General features: G+C 48.1%; 1 protein-coding gene across 1 annotated transcript in view; it reads left to right on the top strand.

The window, feature by feature from the left end:
- Positions 1-18,037, top strand: part of LOC311116459 (pleckstrin homology domain-containing family M member 3-like) — a 64,923-nt gene that overhangs the window by 23,207 nt on the left and 23,679 nt on the right. The window contains exons 5-6 of the mRNA XM_084191541.1: positions 15,478-15,623; positions 15,845-16,038. Coding sequence (XP_084047667.1) covers positions 15,478-15,623; positions 15,845-16,038 — 340 coding nt within the window. The remainder of the gene's footprint in view (positions 1-15,477; positions 15,624-15,844; positions 16,039-18,037) is intronic.

Here is an 18,037-nt window from a genome sequence, read left to right as displayed (position 1 = left end):
CAGTCTCAGTGCTATGATGGGGTCTAAAACCAGACTGAAGCATTTCGTATACATTGTTTGTCTTCAGAAAGGCAGTGAGTTGCTGCGCAACAGCTTTTTCTAAAATTTTTGAGAGGAATGGAAGATTCGATATAGGCCGATAGTTTTTTATATTTTCCGGGTCAAGGTTTGGCTTTTTCAAGAGAGGCTTTATCACTGCCACTTTTAGTGAGTTTGGTACACATCCGGTGGATAGAGAGCTGTTTATTATGTTCAACATAGGAGGGCCAAGCACAGGAAGCAGCTCCTTCAGCAGTTTAGTAGGAATAGGATCCAGTATGCAGCTTGAAGGTTTAGAGGCCATGATTATTTTCATCATTGTGTCAAGAGATATAGTACTAAAACACTTAAGTGTCTCTCCCGATCCCAGGCCCTCGCAGAGCTGTGCAGATCCAGGACAGCTAAGCCCTGGAGGAATACGCAGATTCAAAGAGGAGTCCGTAATTTGCTTTCTAATGGTCATGATCTTTTCCTCAAAGAAGTTCATGAATTTATTACTGCTGAAGTGAAAGCCATCCTCTCTTGGGGAATGCTGCTTTTTAGTTAGCTTTGCAACAGTATCAAAAAGAAATTTTGGATTGTTCTTATTTTCCTCGATTAAGTTGGAAAAGTAGGATGATCGAGCAGCAGTGAGGGCTCTTCGGTACTGCACGGTACTGTCTTTCCAAGCTAGTCGGAAGACTTCCAGTTTGGTGTGGCGCCATTTCCGTTCCAATTTCCTGGAAGCTTGCTTCAAAGCTCGGGTATTTTCTGTATACCAGGGAGCTAGTTTCTTATGACAAATGTTTTTCGTTTTTAGGGGTGCAACTGCATCTAGGGTATTGCGCAAGGTTAAATTGAGTTCCTCAGTTAAGTGGTTAACTGATTTTTGTCCTCTGACGTCCTTGGGTAGGCAGAAGGGGTCTGGAAGGGCATCAAGGAATTTTTGTGTTGTCTGAGAATTTATAGCACGACTTTTGATGCTCCTTGGTTGGGGTCTGAGCAGATTATTTGTTGCGATTGCAAACGTAATAAAATGGTGGTCCGATAGTCCAGGATTTTGTGGAAAAACATTAAGATCTACAACATTTATTCCATGGGACAAAACTAGGTCCAGAGTATGACTGTGGCAGTGAGTAGGTCCAGAGACATGTTCGACAAAACCCACTGAGTCGATGATGGCTCCGAAAGACTTTTGGAGTGGGTCTGTGGACTTCTCCATGTGAATATTAAAATCACCAAAAATTAGAATATGATCTGCTATGACTACAAGGTCTGATAGGAATTCAGGAAACTCAGAGAGGAATGCTGTATATGGCCCAGGAGGCCTGTAAACAGTAGCTATAAAAAGTGATTGAGTAGGCTGCATAGATTTCATGACTAGAAGCTCAAAAGACGAAAACGCCATTTTTTTTTTTGTAAATTGAAATTTGCTATCGTAAATGTTAGCAACACCTCCGCCTTTGCGGGATGCACGGGGAATATGGTCACTAGTGTAACCAGGAGGTGAGGCCTCATTTAACACAGCAAATTCATCAGGCTTAAGCCATGTTTCAGTCAGGCCAATCACATCAAGATTATGATCAGTGATTAGTTCATTGACTATGACTGCCTTTGAAGTGAGGGATCTAACATTAAGTAACCCTATTTTGAGATGTGAGGTATCACGATCTCTTTCAATAATGGCAGGAATGGAGGAGGTCTTTATCCTAATAAGATTGCTAGGGCGAACACCGTCATGTTTAGTTTTGCCCAACCTAGGTCGAGGCACAGACACAGTCTCAATGGGTATGGCTGAGCTGACTACACTGACTGTGCTATTGGCAGACTCCACTAAGCTGGCAGGTTGGCTAACAGCCTGCTGCCTGGCCTGCACCCTATTTCACTGTGGGGCTAGAGGAGTTAGAGCCCTATCTATGTTGGTAGATAAGATGAGAGCACCCCTCCAGCTAGGATGGAGTCCGTCACTCCTTAGCAGGTCAGGCTTGGTCCTGTTTGTGGGTGAGTCCCAGAAAGAGGGCCAATTATCTACAAATTCTATCTTTTGGGAGGGGCAGAAAACAGTTTTCAACCAGCGATTGAGTGCTGAGACTCTGCTGTAGAGCTCGTCACTCCCCCTAACTGGGAGGGGGCCAGAGACAATTACTCGATGCCGACACATCTTTCTAGCTGATTTACACGCTGAAGCTATGTTGCACTTGGTGACCTCTGACTGTTTCATCCTAACATCGTTGGTGCCGACGTGGATAACAATATCTCTATACTCTCTACACTCGCCAGTTTTAGCTTTAGCCAGCACCATCTTTAGATTAGCCTTAACGTCGGTAGCCCTGCCCCCTGGTAAACAGTGTATGATCGCTGGGTGATTCGTTTTAAGTCTAATACTGCGGGTAATGGAGTCGCCAATGACTAGGGTTTTCAATTTGTCAGAGCTAATGGTGGGAGCCTTCGGCGTCTCAGACCCCGTAACGGGAGGAGTAGAGACAAGAGAAGACTCAGACTCAGACTCCGACTCGCTACATAATGGGGAAAACCGGTTGAAAGTTTCTGTCGGCTGAATGAGCGACACCGGTTGAGCATTCCAACGGTATTTCCCTCCAGAAGCCATGAGAAAGTTGTCCGGCTGCGGGGACTGTGCGGGGGGATTTATACTAACGTTACTATCTGTACTTACTGGTGGCACAGACGCTGTTTCTTCCTTTCCTACACTGAAATTACCCTTGCCTAACGATTGCGTCTGAAGCTGGGCTTGTAGCACAGCTATTCTCGCCGTAAGGCGATCGTTCTCCTGTATATTATGAGTACAGCGACTGCAATTAGAAGACATCATGTTAATGTTACTACTTAGCTTCGGCTGTTGAAGATGTTGACGAACCATGTCCAGATAAAGCGTCCGGAGTGAAAAAGTTGAATGAGGGAAAAAAGTTGCGATGGAAAAAAGGAAAATAAAGTAAAATTGGCAGCAAAAACGCACAGGAAAATGACTCTTCTGTCTCGGGATAAAACGTCCGGGGTGAAAAAGTTTAACGAAAAAAGATGAGTGAGGACAAAACTAAAAAGTTGGTAAATTTGTTGAACACAGAGATTGATTAAACGTTTATTAAAAGTAAAACGTGAATAGTTTGGCAGGTAGCCAAGTAGCAACAAACAGCACAGCAGCACGGAGACAATGCGGAAGCGAGACGGAAGTTGTCAGTGCAATGCAGCAGAGGTAATTTTCCATGGTATTCCCCGGAGTCCTGTGCGGTGGCAAAGCAGCTTTGTTGGGGTTGGCTTCAAAAGGGCGGCTGGGGATCAAGGTGTCTGGGGCTCTCACCCACCACCACCAGAACTTTGAGCTCAGACCAGTCACCTGTTACACTACTGGGGGGTCACAGACTCCCCCCCCCCCCCCCCCCCCTCCCCCAAATAAACACCTTTCACACACACATACTGCCCATTGTCCAGTGGTAGATGTTTTAGTATTCACTATGGCCTGTCTTTAATATATGAGTTCCATTACTATGCAATTGAAATGCAATTACTCAAGTACTAGCTATGTAACTTGTTATTACAATGTTAATACAAGTGTAAATCCAGTGTTACTACACAGTTATAAGAGCAATTTAATGTAAACTGTAACCTAGAGTTATAGCTACAGTTCATAATTCCCCCTAGAGATGTCCTATTGACCACTAAATCTGTTGGGGCCTCATCCTCTTGGCCCTAACTGATATCTCACTACCAGATAGAGAGAGACTTCACAAGCTGACAGAGAGCTCAGTAAATGGAGCCATGGCGGCGCTGCGTTTGGTCTCTGGGTGTGAAATATGTGCTCACTAAAAGGGGATGAATGAGGTGCTTTCCTCCTTCTCTTCTGTAACCAGTCCTCTATTAATGCATGCTGTCTGAAAGGTCCTCTGAACAAGGATAGCGGGCACCTGACAATAATTGGCCGGCATAAAGCGGAGGAAAAAATCCCTTTTTAGAATCAAAGACAGGCGGCCGGGATGATGTGGTCAATGCGGAAGCTAATTGTTTGATTCAGGGGCTCTGTTCGCTTTGGCTGCAGAGCTGTTTGAATGAGACGTGTCAAGACCCAAGCTTAGAATAACAGCTGGATACAGCTTTTTCCATGCTCTGTTCACAAACCTCTTTTATTACGCTCTCTCGTTCTCTCCCCATTTCTCCTTTTTCCTTTCTCTCTCCTTCATTCAGACTCGCTCGTCTCATGCCCTCACTGTGTTCACTGAACTCTCTACTCTCTCTCTCTCTCTCTCTCTCTCTCTCTCTCTCTCTCTCTCTCTCTTTCTCTCTCTCTGTCCCCTCTCGCTCTCTCTCTCTCTGTCCCCTCTCTCTCTCTCTGTCCCCTCTCTCTCTCTCTCTCTCGCTCTCTCTCTCTCTGTCCCCTCTCTCTCTCTCTGTCCCCTCTCTCTCTCTCTCTCTCTCTCTCTCTCTCTCTCTCTCTCTCTCTCTCTCTCTCTCTCTCTCTCTCTCTCTCCCTGTCCCCTCTCGCTCTCTCTCTCTCTGTCCCCTCTCTCTCTCTCTGTCCCCTCTCTCTCTCTCTCTCTCTCTCTCTCTCTCTCTCTCTCTCTGTCCCTTCTCTCTCTCTCTGTCCCCTCTCTCTCTCTCTCTGTCCCCTCTCTCTCTCTCGCTCTCTCGCTCTCTGTCCCCTCTCTCTCGCTCTCTCGCTCACTCTTTCTGTCCCCTCTCCCGCTCTCTCCCTCTCTCTCCCTCTTTCTGTCCAACTCTCTCTTTTTCCTCGCTCTCTCGCTCTCTCTCTCAAATCTTTTTTTTATTTTTATGCCACATGCGCCGAATACAACAGCTGTAGACATTACCGGGAAATGCTTACTTACAGCCCTTAACCAACAATGCATTTCTTTTTTAATAAAAAAGTAAAATAAAACAACAACAACAACAAAAAAGTGTTGAGAAAAAAAGAGCAGAAGTAAAATAAAAAAACAGTAGGGAGGCTATATACAGGGGGGTACCGGTGCAGAGTCAATGTGCGGGGGCACCGGCTAGTTGAGGTAATATGTACATGTGGGTAGAGTTAAAGTGACTATGCATAAATAATTAACAGAGTAGCAGCAGCATAAAAATATGGGGGGGGGGGGGGGGCAGTGCAAATAGTCCGGCTAGCCATGATTAGCTGTTCAGGAGTCTTATGGCTTGGGGGTAGAAGCTGTTGAGAAGCCTTTTGGACCTAGACTTGGCGCTCCGGTACCGCTTGCCGTGCGGTAGCAGAGAGAACAGTCTATGACTAGGGTGGCTGGAGTCAATTTTGAGGGCCTTCCTCTGACACCGCCTGGTATAGAGGTCCTGGATGGCAGGAAGCTTGGCCCCAGTGATGTACTGGGCCGTACGCAATACCCTCTGTAGTGCCTTGCGGTCGAAGGCCGAGCAGTTGCCATACCAGGCGGTGATGCAACCAGTCAGGATGCTCTCGATGGTTTAGCTGTAGAACTTTTTGAGGATCTGAGGACCCATGCCAAATCTTTTCAGTCTCCTGAGGGGGAATAGGCTTTGTCGTGCCCTCTTCACGACTGTCTTGGTGTGTTTGGACCATGATAGTTAGTTGGTGATGTGAACACCAAGGAACTTGAAGCTCTCAACCTGTTCCACTACCCCGTCGATGAGAATGGGGGCGTGCTCAGTCCTCTTTTTTTTTCCTGTAGTCCACAATCATCTCCTTTGTCTTGGTCACTTTGAGGGAGAGGTTGTTATCCTGGCACCACACGGCCAGGTCTCTGACCTCCTCCCTATAGGCTGTCTCATCGTTGTCTGTGATCAGGCCTACCACTGTTGTGTCGTCGGCAAACTTAATGATGGTGTTGGAGTCGTGCCTGGCCATGCAGTCATGGGTGAACAGGGAGTACAGGAGGGGACAATCGCTTCCTTTTAAGTGGTTATAGAATTTAACGGCTCTTTTCTGGATTTTGATCATTAGCGGGTATCGGCCTAATTCTGCTCTGGATAAGAGCGTCTGCTAAATGATGTAAATATACATGTAAATGTAATATTTTTGCATTATTTGGTGTTTGTCCCATTTTGTGAATTCTTGGTTGGTGAGCGGACCTCAGACCTCACAACCATAAAGGGCAATGGGTTCTATAACTGATTCAAGTATTTTTAGCCAGCTCGCTCTCTCTCTTTCTTCCTTCTTCCCACCAATCACCCTGCTTGGCTCCTTGGTAGAGTGCCAGTTTCCTTTTGACTGCTTGGTCTTGTCAGTCACTTATCTTAGGACAGAGAGTCAGGGGCCAGACTGTTGTATTACACTTTAATCACTTTTCCCTAAACAAATATCCCTGGCCACCACGGCTCTGTTAGGGGGCGTGAGGACAGCAGGGAAAGAGGAAAAGAGAGATGATGAGAGGGGGGAATCAGAGAGGGGAAGTTGCCATTGTGGGGTCTGACGGAGGGGAAGTTGCCATTGTGGGGTCTGACGGAGGGGAAGTTGCCATTGTGGGGTCTGACCGAGAGGGGAAGTTGCCATTGTGGGGTCTGACAGAGAGGGGAAGTGGCCATTGTGGGGACTGACGGAGAGGGGAAGTTGCCATTGTGGGGTCTGACGGAGGGGAAGTTACCAGTGTGGGGTCTGATAGAGAGGAGAAGTTACCATTGTGGGGTCTGATAGAGAGGGGAAGTTACCAGTGTGGGGTCTGACGGAGGGGAAGTTACCAGTGTGGGGTCTGACGGAGGGGAAGTTACCAGTGTGGGGTCTGACGGAGGGGAAGTTACCAGTGTGGGGTGTGATAGAGAGGAGAAGTTACCAGTGTGTGGTGTGACAGAGAGGGAAAGTTACCAGTGTGGGGTCTGATAGAGAGGGGAAGTTACCAGTGTGGGGTCTGATAGATAGGGGAAGTTACCAGTCTGGGGTCTGACGGAGGGGAAGTTACCAGTGTGGGGTCTGACGGAGGGGAAGTTACCAGTGTGGGGTCTGGCGGAGGGGAAGTTACCAGTGTGGGGTCTGATAGAGAGGGGAAGTTACCAGTGTGGGGTCTGATAGATAGGGGAAGTTACCAGTGTGGGGTCGGGCGGAGAGGGGAAGTTACCAGTGTGGGGTGTGATAGAGAGGGGAAGTTACCAGTGTGGGGTCTGGCAGAGAGGGGAAGTTACCAGTGTGGGGTCTGATAGAGAGGGGAAGTTACCAGTGTGGGGTCTGACGGAGGGGAAGTTACCAGTGTGGGGTCTGACGGAGGGGAAGTTACCAGTGTGGGGTCTGGCGGAGAGGGGAAGTTACCAGTGTGGGGTCTGACGGAGGGGAAGTTACCAGTGTGGGGTCTGACGGAGGGGAAGTTACAATTTGTGGGGTCTGACAGAGAGGAGAAGTTACCAGTGTGGGGTCTGGCGGAGAGGGGAAGTTACCAGTGTGGGGTCTGATAGAGAGGGGAAGTTACAATTTGTGGGGTCTGACAGAGAGGAGAAGTTACCAGTGTGGGGTCTGATAGAGAAGGGAAGTTACCAGTGTGGGGTGTGATGGAGAGGGGAAGTTACCAGTGTGGAGTCTGGCAGAGAGGGGAAGTTACCAGTGTGGGGTCTGATAGAGAGGGGAAGTTACAATTTGTGGGGTCTGATAGAGAGGGGAAGTTACCAGTGTGGGGTGTGATAGAGAGGAAAAGTTACCAGTGTGGGGTCTGATAGAGAGGGGAAGTTACAATTTGTGGGGTCTGACAGAGAGGAGAAGTTACCAGTGTGGGGTCTGGCAGAGAGGAGAAGTTACCAGTGTGGGGTCTGATAGAGAGGGGAAGTTACCAGTGTGGGGTGTGATAGAGAGGCAAAGTTACCAGTGTGGGGTCTGATAGAGAGGGGAAGTTACCAGTGTGGGGTCTGATAGAGAGGCAAAGTTACCAGTGTGGGGTCTGATAGAGAGGGGAAGTTACCAGTGTGGGGTCTGATAGAGAGGCGAAGTTACCAGTGTGGGGTCTGATAGAGATGGGAAGTTACCAGTGTGGGGTCTGATAGAGAGGGGAAGTTACCAGTGTGGGGTGTGATAGAGAAGGGAAGTTACCAGTGTGGGGTGTGATAGAGAAGGGAAGTTACCAGTGTGGGGTGTGATAGAGAGGGGAAGTTACCAGTGTGGGGTCTGATAGAGAAGGGAAGTTACCAGTGTGGGGTCTGATAGAGAGGAGAAGTTACCAGTGTGGGGTCTGACAGAGAGGAGAAGTTACCAGTGTGGGGTGTGATAGAGAGGGGAAGTTACCAGTGTGGGGTCTGATAGAGAGGGGAAGTTACCAGTGTGGGGTGTGATAGAGAGGGGAAGTTACCAGTGTGGGGTCTGATAGAGAGGGGAAGTTACCAGTGTGGGGTGTGATAGAGAGGGGAAGTTACCAGTGTGGGGTCTGATAGAGAGGGGAAGTTACCAGTGTGGGGTGTGATAGAGAGGGGAAGTTACCAGTGTGGGGTCTGATAGAGAGGGGAAGTTACCAGTGTGGGGTCTGACGGAGGGGAAGTTACCATTGTGGGGTCTGACAGAGAGCACAATGTCCAGGGAGTGTAGGAGGGGGTTCAGGGGTCCCCATTACTGTGGCTTTTGCCCCTCGCCTCTCTGTCTGTTTGGGGTCTGTGATTGAGCACCCTGTGCCTCTTCTATCCCCCCACCAACGCCCCACTGCCCGACACCCCCCTGGTCCCAATTTGTTACCACCACCCCCCCCCCACAAAGGATGGATGGTGGATTAGCCCCCTCTCCTCTGCCTGTGTGAAGGTTCTAGGGGGGGCTCTGGGGGAGCATGTGCACCCTCCTTTCAGCTGGGCTCTGATGTCTCCTAATTACCCATCAGACCTCAGCAACTTAGTGGACTAGGAATTTGTAAAAGAGGCCAGAGCACAATGGATAGAAAAATGCAACAACAAAATAAACAAAAAACAATCCTTGAGTTGAATCTCTGTGTCTGCCTTCCCCCTGCCTTGCCCTGTCCTTTTCCCTGATAGCTTCTTCACCCCAAAAAAGTGTTTTGCTAACTCAATCTCTTTACCGTTTCTCTCTCAGCTTTATTCTTGACTGGAGAGAGAAATCAGAATGTCCTCGTTAGAATAGCGGCATGTTTTGGCATGGCGTCTCAAAGCTAGTTACTCACATGAACCACAAACAACATTCTCAAAAATGTTCTGGGCCTGGCTGAACACAGAAAATGGAACAGTTCTTGATTAATATTCAACTTAAGACCTGTATGCATCTATTAGATTGTGACTGGCCAGATGAATACTACTATTAGAATGCACTACAGTGCATTCGTAAAGTATTCAGACCCCTTGACTTTTTCCACATTTTGTTACATTACAGCCTTATTCTAAAATTGATTAAATTGTTTTCCCCCCTCATCTACACACAATACCCCATAATGACAAAGGAAAAACAGGTTCTTAGAAAGTTTTGCAAATGTATTAAAAAAAAAAATGGAGATATCGCATTTACATAAGTATTCAGACCCTTTACCCAGTACTTTGTTGAAGCACCTTTGGCAGCGATTAGAGCCTCGATTCTTCTTTGGTATGACGCTACAATCTTGGCATACCTGTATTTGGGAGTTTCTCCCATTATACACTCCAGATCCTCTCAAGCTCTGTCAGGTTGGATGGGGAGCGTCGCTGCACAGCTATTTTCAGAGATGTTCGATCGGGTTCAAGTCCGGGCTCTGGCTGGGCCACTCAAGGACACTCAGAGACTTGTCCTGAAGCCACTCCTGTGTTGTCTTGGCTGTGTGCTTAGGGTCGTTGTCCTGTTGGAAGGTGAACCTTCGCCCCAGTCTGAGGTCCTGAGTGCACTTGAGCAGTTTTTCATCAAGGATCTCTCTGTACTTTGCTCCGTTCATCTTTCCCTCGATCCTGACTAGTCTCCCAGTCCCTGCCGATGAAAAACATTCCACAGCATGATGCTGCCACCACCATGCTTCACCGTAGGGATGGTGCCAGGTTTCCTCCAGATGTGACGCTTGGCATTCAGGCCAAGGAGTTCAATCTTGGTTTCATCAGACCAGAGAATCTTGTTTCTCATGGTCTGAGAGTCCTTTAGGTGCATTTTGGCAAACTCCAAGCGGGCCTTCATGTGCCTTTCACTGAGGAGTGGCTTCCGTCTGGCCACTACCATAAAGGCCTGATTGGTGGAGCTCTGGAGCTCTGTCGGGTTCTTGGTCACCTCCCTAACCAAGGCCGATCTCCCCCGATTGCTCAGTTTGGCCGGGCGACCAGCTCTAGGAAGAGTCTTAGTGGTTCCAAACTTGAAGAAACATCTCAAGGATGATCAATGGAAACAGGAAGCACCTGAGCTCAATTTCGAGTCTCATAGGAAAGGGTCTGAATACTTATGTAAGTAAGGTGTGTGTATATATAGTTGAAGTCTGAAGTTTACATACACCTTAGCCAAATACATTTAAACTCAGTTTTTCACAATTCCTGAAATTTAATCCTAGTAAAAATCCCCTGTCTTAGGTCAGTTAGGATCACCACTTTATTTTAAGAATGTGAAATGTCAGAATAATAGTAGAGAGAAGTATTTATTTCAGCTTTTATTTCTTTCATCACATTCCCAGTGGGTCAGAAGTTTACATACTCCCAATTAGTATTTTGTAGCATTGCCTTTTAAATTGTGTAAATTGCGTCAAACGTTTCAGGTAGCCTTCTACAAGCTTCCCACAATAAGTTGGGTGAATTTTGGCCCATTCCTCCTGACAGAGCTGGTGTAACTGAGTCAGGTTTGTAGGCCTCCTTGCTTGCACACGCTTTTTCAGTTCTGCCCACAAATGTTGTATAGGATTGAGGTCAGGGCTTAAGCCATTTTGCCACAACTTTGGAAGTATGCTTGGGGTCATTGTCCATTTCGAAGACCCATTTGCGACCAAGCTTTAACTTTCTGACTGATGTCTTGAGATGTTGCTTCAATATATCTACATAATATATATATATCATTTTTTTTATAAGTTTGCAAACATTTCTAAAAACCTGTTTTTGCTTTGCCATTATGGGGTATTTTGTGTAGATTGATCAGGAAAAAAATGTATTCAAATCCATTTTAGAATAAGGCTGTAACGTAACAAAATGTGGAAAACGGGAAGGGGTCTGAATACTTTCCGAATGCACTTAGCCAATCTATACAATCGTCTACACTGGTCTATATATTTTTGGGACATGGCAGGCTTTTACTACCAGTCGTGCAGGACTCTCCATGAAAGGCCAGTGCCCTTCCACCCGCATGTTGTCTTTGTCAATTTGTTTCAACTCAATAGAATTGCACCACATATGCAAATGCAAGCCCCACACCCATCCACGGCAAGTGATTGTTCACATCAAACCCATATTGAACCGGTATTTCATTAGCAATATTTATTCTGCTAATTACACATGGAGGAACACAGGGTTGTTCTTTTGTGGCCGGTGTTCGTTTGAAGCCTGAGACCCCCCAATGTCATATCTACACCTCTATGGGGGGCAGAATGTACCCCCAGGTTCCTCTCAAAGTTTGCATGACCCTGGTCATTCAGCCTGTGTGGATTCACAGGGTCCTCAGAGGAGAGGGCTTTGTAGGGACAAGGAGGAGAGGAGAACAGAGGAGAGGAGAACAGAGGAGAGGGGGAACATCGGGGATGTAGAGGGGGAACATCGGGGAGGTGTGGTGGGGGAAGAGCGGGGTGGTGGTAGAATAGAGGGATGGAGGGGTGGTGGGGGAAGAGAGAGTAGCTTTGGGTGGGAAACTGGGAGTCTGTAGATGGAAGGGTGGAAAAGGTGTGGGAGGGGGAGAGGTGGGCGTTCACATCAAAAGATGGGCAGCGCATCCCCCACCCTTCTCATACACACAAATACACACTCACACAGTCGCATGCGCTCACTGTGTTCACTGCACTCTAATCTATCGCTCTCTCTCTTTGTCTCTCTGTCTCTCTCTGTGCTTCTCTCTGTCTCTTTCTCTCTCTCTCTCTTTCTGTGTTTCTCTCTCTCTCTCTCTCTCTCTCTCTCTCTCTCTCTCTCTCTCTCTCTCTCTCTCTCTCTCCTCCTTTGCACACATTTTAATTTGAGTGTTGATCAGCCTGAATGAGACCCATCGAATCAGAGGCCTCTTGTCTTTGCCCCCTGCAGACACACACAGTGGCCAATGTCCCCTGAATGGTGCAGTGTGGAAACGGTGGGACAGTTGAAAGCGTGGCAGAGTGGGAGCCCCCTTCTGGGGACGACAGAGCAGAAAGATCCTCTCTAGCTGTGGGACTGGGGCACAAGGGCACAGATTCACCATAGCAGGTAGGCATGGGGGCCTCAGTATTAGAACAGTGTTTCTGTTCTAGTCTACGGTGGCCTCTCAAGTGGGAGCATGAGATGGGGGGGGTCCATGGTTTGATATCTCTTCTTCTTTCCCACACTGGTGGACACAGGATTTCCAAGAGGACATGTTGTTCCCATGAGCACCACGGCTCTATCCCTCTGCCCTCTACACTCTACCCTAGAAGGCTACTAGAAGGCTCCCAGCTGTGTTAGGGAGCTATGGCTTTGGGGAGCATATACCCAAGAAGTAGCTCCGCATGCGTTTGTGTTTTTTTTTTTTTTTTGTGCAAGGGTGTTTCTTGTTTGTTTTCTTTAATAACCCGTGACAGCAGTGCTGTCCACAAGACCCAGCAGAGCAAGCTGGTTTCTGTGGGAGTGGATGTATTTATGGAGCAGGGGTGGTTCGTGTGGGTTTGTGCTGCGCTCCTACACTGATGACAGGGCAGCCCCGACACCCCGCTGCGTGGTCTGTAGTACGCTCTGCACTGCAGCTTCCAGGACCAGAGAGGGGACTAGAGTTGAGGGGGGAAGACACCAACTCTGTCTTTTTATAGCTTGGGGTCCCTGCCCCAAAAACCTCAGGTTGTCATTAGCTCCAGTGTGCCTGATGGTGGTTGGCTGGTGCGTGGCTAGCTACTAACATCAGCCAGTGGCAGTGTAGACCCTGTATTTATGCCATATTGGTTTGGTTTAAGGAAGGCATAAGGAGGAGATGGTCTCGCTCTCCAAGAGAAACAGGGGCACAGCACATCAGTCCCTGCTTAGTAATTTATCTTACTCATTTATAATGGGGCCTCTTATATTGCATTGGGTTGAGTTCTCCTAAGTTTGTCCCTCTGACTGAATCATAGAGTAGAACTAGAAGCTAATGGGCCTCAAAGTTTGTCCCCAGAGTTTGAGGGGACCTTAAGGAAGACATTACGGTAATTGCACCTGTACACAGCCTTTCTGAAATTAGCCCACCCAACTACCTCATCCCCATATTGTTAGTTATTTTGCTAATTTGCACCCCAGTATCTCTATTTGCACATCATCTCTTACACATCTATCATTCCAGTGTTAATACTAATTGTAATTATTTTGCACTATAGCCTATTTATTGCCTTACCTCCATAACTTACTACATTCGCACACACTGTATTTTCTGTTGTATTTTTTGACTTTATGTTTTGTTTACCCCATATGTAACTCTGTGTTGTTGTTTTTATCGCACTGCTTTGCTTTATCTTGGCCAGGTCGCAGTTGTAAATTAGAACTTGTTCTCAACTGGCTTACCTGGTTAAATAAAGGTGAAAAAATAAAAATAAATAAAAGATGTTGGCTGGGGAGGTTTTTGGGTTCAAGTCATCTTTGGGGTCTGTAAGGCTTTTGCATTGACATCCCTTATGTACACAATGGCGAATATAAAACCAACTCCCAGATTAATCTTACACTTGGCCTAAATAGCATGCTCAACGAAGAATCTCCATTAAAAGTGCTAGGCTTAATCTCGGTCCAGGAATACTCTTGAACCGGCCCTGTATATGTTTTAGTTGAGACCTATTACCCTTTGATTTCTCTCTGTGGCCCTAGAGCAGTAGCGCCAGTCTATCACTTCCTCTAGGTCTTCATTGGCAGAGTTTCAACAACAGCCAATACAAAGCATCAGCAGATAAATAGCAGAAATCAGAGATTTGTAATGTAGTTCACGAAAGTTCAATCAGGAAGCCTGATCTGAATGTTCCATCAGGAAGGCTGATCTGAATGTTCCATCAGGAAGGCTGATCTGAATGTGCCATCAGGAAGGCTGATCTGAATGTGCCATTAGGAAGGCTGATCTGAATGTGCCATTAGGAAGGCTGATCTGAATGTTCCATCAGGAAGGCTGATCTGAATGTGCCATTAGGAATGCTGATCTGAATGTGCCATTAGGAAGGCTGATCTGAATGCTTGTTTAACTTCATCAAGCAGCATAACCTAATTCACTCTGTTTCCTATTCTACAGTCATAGTCGGAATGAGGGGGGGGGGGGGGGGGGGGGGGGTTCGATGCCAGCTGCCCAGCAAAGGGCTACCTGTCATCAGCATCTGGCTCCAAGGAGATGAGGCCATACCCAAAACTATTTAATACAATTCCATATTGCATTATGTTTCTGTTGTTCAATCAGTTAATTAAGCCTTGATTAAGGTTCATGCTGAGCCTCTCTCCAGTCCAGATCTGCTGCTCTGATAGCTGCTGTTGGTGTCTGGCTTTGTAGACAGTGTTATCCTCTCTGTGTTTTTCTCTCCTCCTTCTCTTTCCTTCTTTATTTCTCTCTATCCACGTCTGATGTCTTCCCCCTCTCTTGTCTCTGTGAAGTACAGAGGCAGGCGCTACGCTCCACCAAAAAAGACAAAGAGCGTGCAAGTCCGTATCCGTCTGCGCTCCTTCCCCCTCTCCCTCCATTACCTTCTCCCTCTCCTTCTTCCCTTGTTCCTTTCTTCCTCTGTGGCGCTCCTGGGCCCCTTGTCCCTCCCAGATCGTCCTGGGGATAAGGGACACCTGCCGTTGCCGCGGTCACCTGTTTGGGTTCTGAGCGTTGCCCGTGGCGTGGGCCCAGAGTGTTTGGGGGAACGCAGACAGGAACAACAAAGAGACCAAGACAAAGCAGAGAGTTTTCAGAGGATAGCAGCGCTACTAAAGGACCTCAATAGAAGCCTAGGATCTTTCCTTTTATAAGACAGCAGAGCATTGAAGTCCCCTCTTATTGTGACTACAAGGAGGAGTGAGGAAACCTTCTAATCTGTGCCTCAGCCTCAACTGGGTTTGAGGGATTCACTGAACAGGGGATGTTTCAGGAATTTGATGGTCCTTGTAGTTATAGGTGTTGGTTTGCTTGGTTGCAAGTGGTTAGTGTGGCATTAAGAGAGAGGTGCCATAAACTGATACATATTAAGTGTTTCAGACTGGGACTCTCCTCTCTAATCATTAACCATAGCTAGTCTGCTTTTCTATCTCCTGACCTTTGACCTGTGGAGGTCAACAGCACCTCAATTGTTGACCTGTATATGGGCTGGCTGTTGCAACGTGTAATAACAGCTAATAAATGAGAGACTTTATCACTCACCTTTTGAATTCTAGATACAGAGCGTGTTTGGTGATTTAGTTTATCTGTAGACACATACACACGTACATATATGGATACACACACACACACACAAAATACACTCCCTCACCCAGTATCTCCCCTATATCTCTGTGCAGGGTGTCAGAAGCCAGTGGGGTTGTCGCGGGGCAAGGCCAAGGTGTGCTGCTACAGTGGCTGGTACTACTGCCAGAGCTGTCACCAAGACAACCTGTTCCTCATCCCTGCCCGCCTGCTGCACAACTGGGACACCAACAGACACAAGGTGAGAATAGTGATACATGTTCTTCACACATTTGAGTCATTTAGCAGAGCGACTTATGTGTTCATATGCACTCGCATGCAACGTATTCAGAAACATACAGAAAAAGTCTGAAACACCCACTGAGTGGGAAAGTTTTAGTTACATACACTTCTGAAGTTAAGATTTGACCTTACACACACACACACAGCCCAACCCACCCCTCCTCTCCATGTTCTGTCCAGGTGTCCAAGCAGGCCAAGGAGTTCCTGGAGTTTGTTTATGAGGAGCCCCTGCTGGACGTGCAGCAGTTGAACCCGTGTCTGTATGAACACTGTGAAGGCCTGGCTGCAGTCCTACGCCTGAGACAGCAGCTCCAGTCACTCAGAGCATACCTGTTCAGCTGCCGCGCTGCCATAGCCGAGGACCTCCGTAGAAGGTGAGAGGCGAAGGGAAGTGTGAGGGGAGTGTGGGGTAGAAGAGGCTGTATGGGGGGGTAGAAGCTCCAGTCCTTCAGAGCATACTGGGGGAGGGGAGGGATGGACAGGGGAGGAATGGACAGGGGGAGGGGAGGGGAGGGGAGGGATGGACAGGGGGAGGGGAGGGATGGACGGGAGGGGGAGGGAGATATTGTGGACAGGGGAGGGAGGGATGGGAGGGGAGGGATAGACAGGGGGAGGGGAGGTTTGGACAGGGGAGGGGGAGGGATAGACAGGGGAGGGAGGGATGGATAGGGGAGGAATGGACAGGGGGAGGGGAGGTTTGGACAGGGGAGGGGGAGGGATGGATGGATAGGGGAGGAATGGACAGGGGGAGGGGAGGGATAGACAGGGGGAGGGGAGGGTTGGACAGGGGAGGGGGAGGGATGGATGGATAGGGGATGTTCATTGAAAGCCTTTTTGTTGACTTGATTCCTAGTCCATGTTGAGCATGAATGTGTGAAGTGTAGGCCTAAAGGCCACTCTGAGGCCAGTATGTGAGTGTATGATGGGAATGAGGGGACTGTGTTTATGTGAGGGTGCCCAGACTAAAAGGCCTGTCTCTGGGGTGATGGACGCTCTCTGACGCTCCCTAACCCCCTCCTCACACTCCACACACATTCGCTCTGTTTAATACATCAACGATCAACATGTCTGTGAAAGCAGTGTTCGCTGGTCAGTCAATTTGTAATTGAGAAGCTTATTTCCCCCCTCAATTCCTGGCAAAAAAATATAAAAAATCTATTTAACCTTCATCCAGATGACTTGTATTGAGCTAAAATATGGGCCTTGTGTGTTTTTGGAGTCCTATCCGTCCTGGAATGGCAGGTTGATATCGTCTATCTACAGTGAGTGTGTAGTGTAGAGGCTACTGTAGACCATGACAGGTTCACCTGTCCTTCTGATGTCTCTCTCACTCTCTCTGCTGTGCTGCAGTCTGTTTGAAGACAGAGACGAACAGAGAGAGTGGGGCTCTGAGACTCTCGTCCTCCACACACACACACACACACACACACACACACACACACACACACACACACACACACACACACACACCCTGGGCCCACAGAGTTATCCCAGCTGGTTGTCGGAAGGGGAAGAAGGCTGGACGTTAGGCGGGACTTTATCTAGCCGCTGTGTTTACGGCAGTGGTGGCGACCCCGGAGTGCTCCTCTGTCACTAGGGGCCCCTGTTTACCACTACATCATTAGCCTGCGGCAACTAATGCCCCGCACTTCAAAACACTGCAGGATTAATGAGGCCGGTGGCGCTAAGACCTTCCCCCGGCCATCCATGGGTCCTCTATGGGCCTACGATCGGCCTGGAGGGGGCTAGGGGGCTCTGAGGAGGCCTGGCCTGTGTTTATTCTCAACCCCTGGGAGAGGGGAGAGGGCTGTCACGTCCCACACCGCCCGCACTGATCTAACACACACCTCTGAACCCCACGGACGTACCCCACACACACTCACAGGGAGGCATACATTCGCACACATAGTACACGTTAGACACACAGATCTGCTGCATACGTGTGGATAGTCTGCACCCACACACATGCACATATGAACACAGGCATGCACCAGTCACATACTGTTTAAAGACATGGTTCTGTACTTCATGTCCTCTTTCACACATAAGCCTAGGTCAGGAACTCCTTCATTAAACCTGTTGTAATCAATTAAGAATAGTTGTAGTCTTATCAAACCACACACTGACTGCCCACTCCCTGGCTTGACTGTGATCTTACCCCAGCAGGGTGTGATGGTAACCGCGTCGGAGCCAGCACTGATACCCACAGGAAGTGTCAACACCTCACAGTCAATACACTGTGCTTGTGTGGGTGTGTGCGTGACAGACACGTCTTACATTTGATACAGTCCCGTCGACGCACTAAGTCACCACTGGTTAGTGGTCTCCTATTGTAGCTGGCTCTACTCTGTTAGACAGACAGGCCTGTATCTA

The sequence above is a fragment of the Coregonus lavaretus genome (genome assembly GCF_964263955.1).
Source record: "Coregonus lavaretus genome assembly, contig: HAP1_SCAFFOLD_1246, whole genome shotgun sequence".
Classification (NCBI taxonomy): Eukaryota; Metazoa; Chordata; class Actinopteri; order Salmoniformes; family Salmonidae; genus Coregonus; species Coregonus lavaretus.
This window is presented reverse-complemented; position numbering and strand designations above follow the sequence as displayed.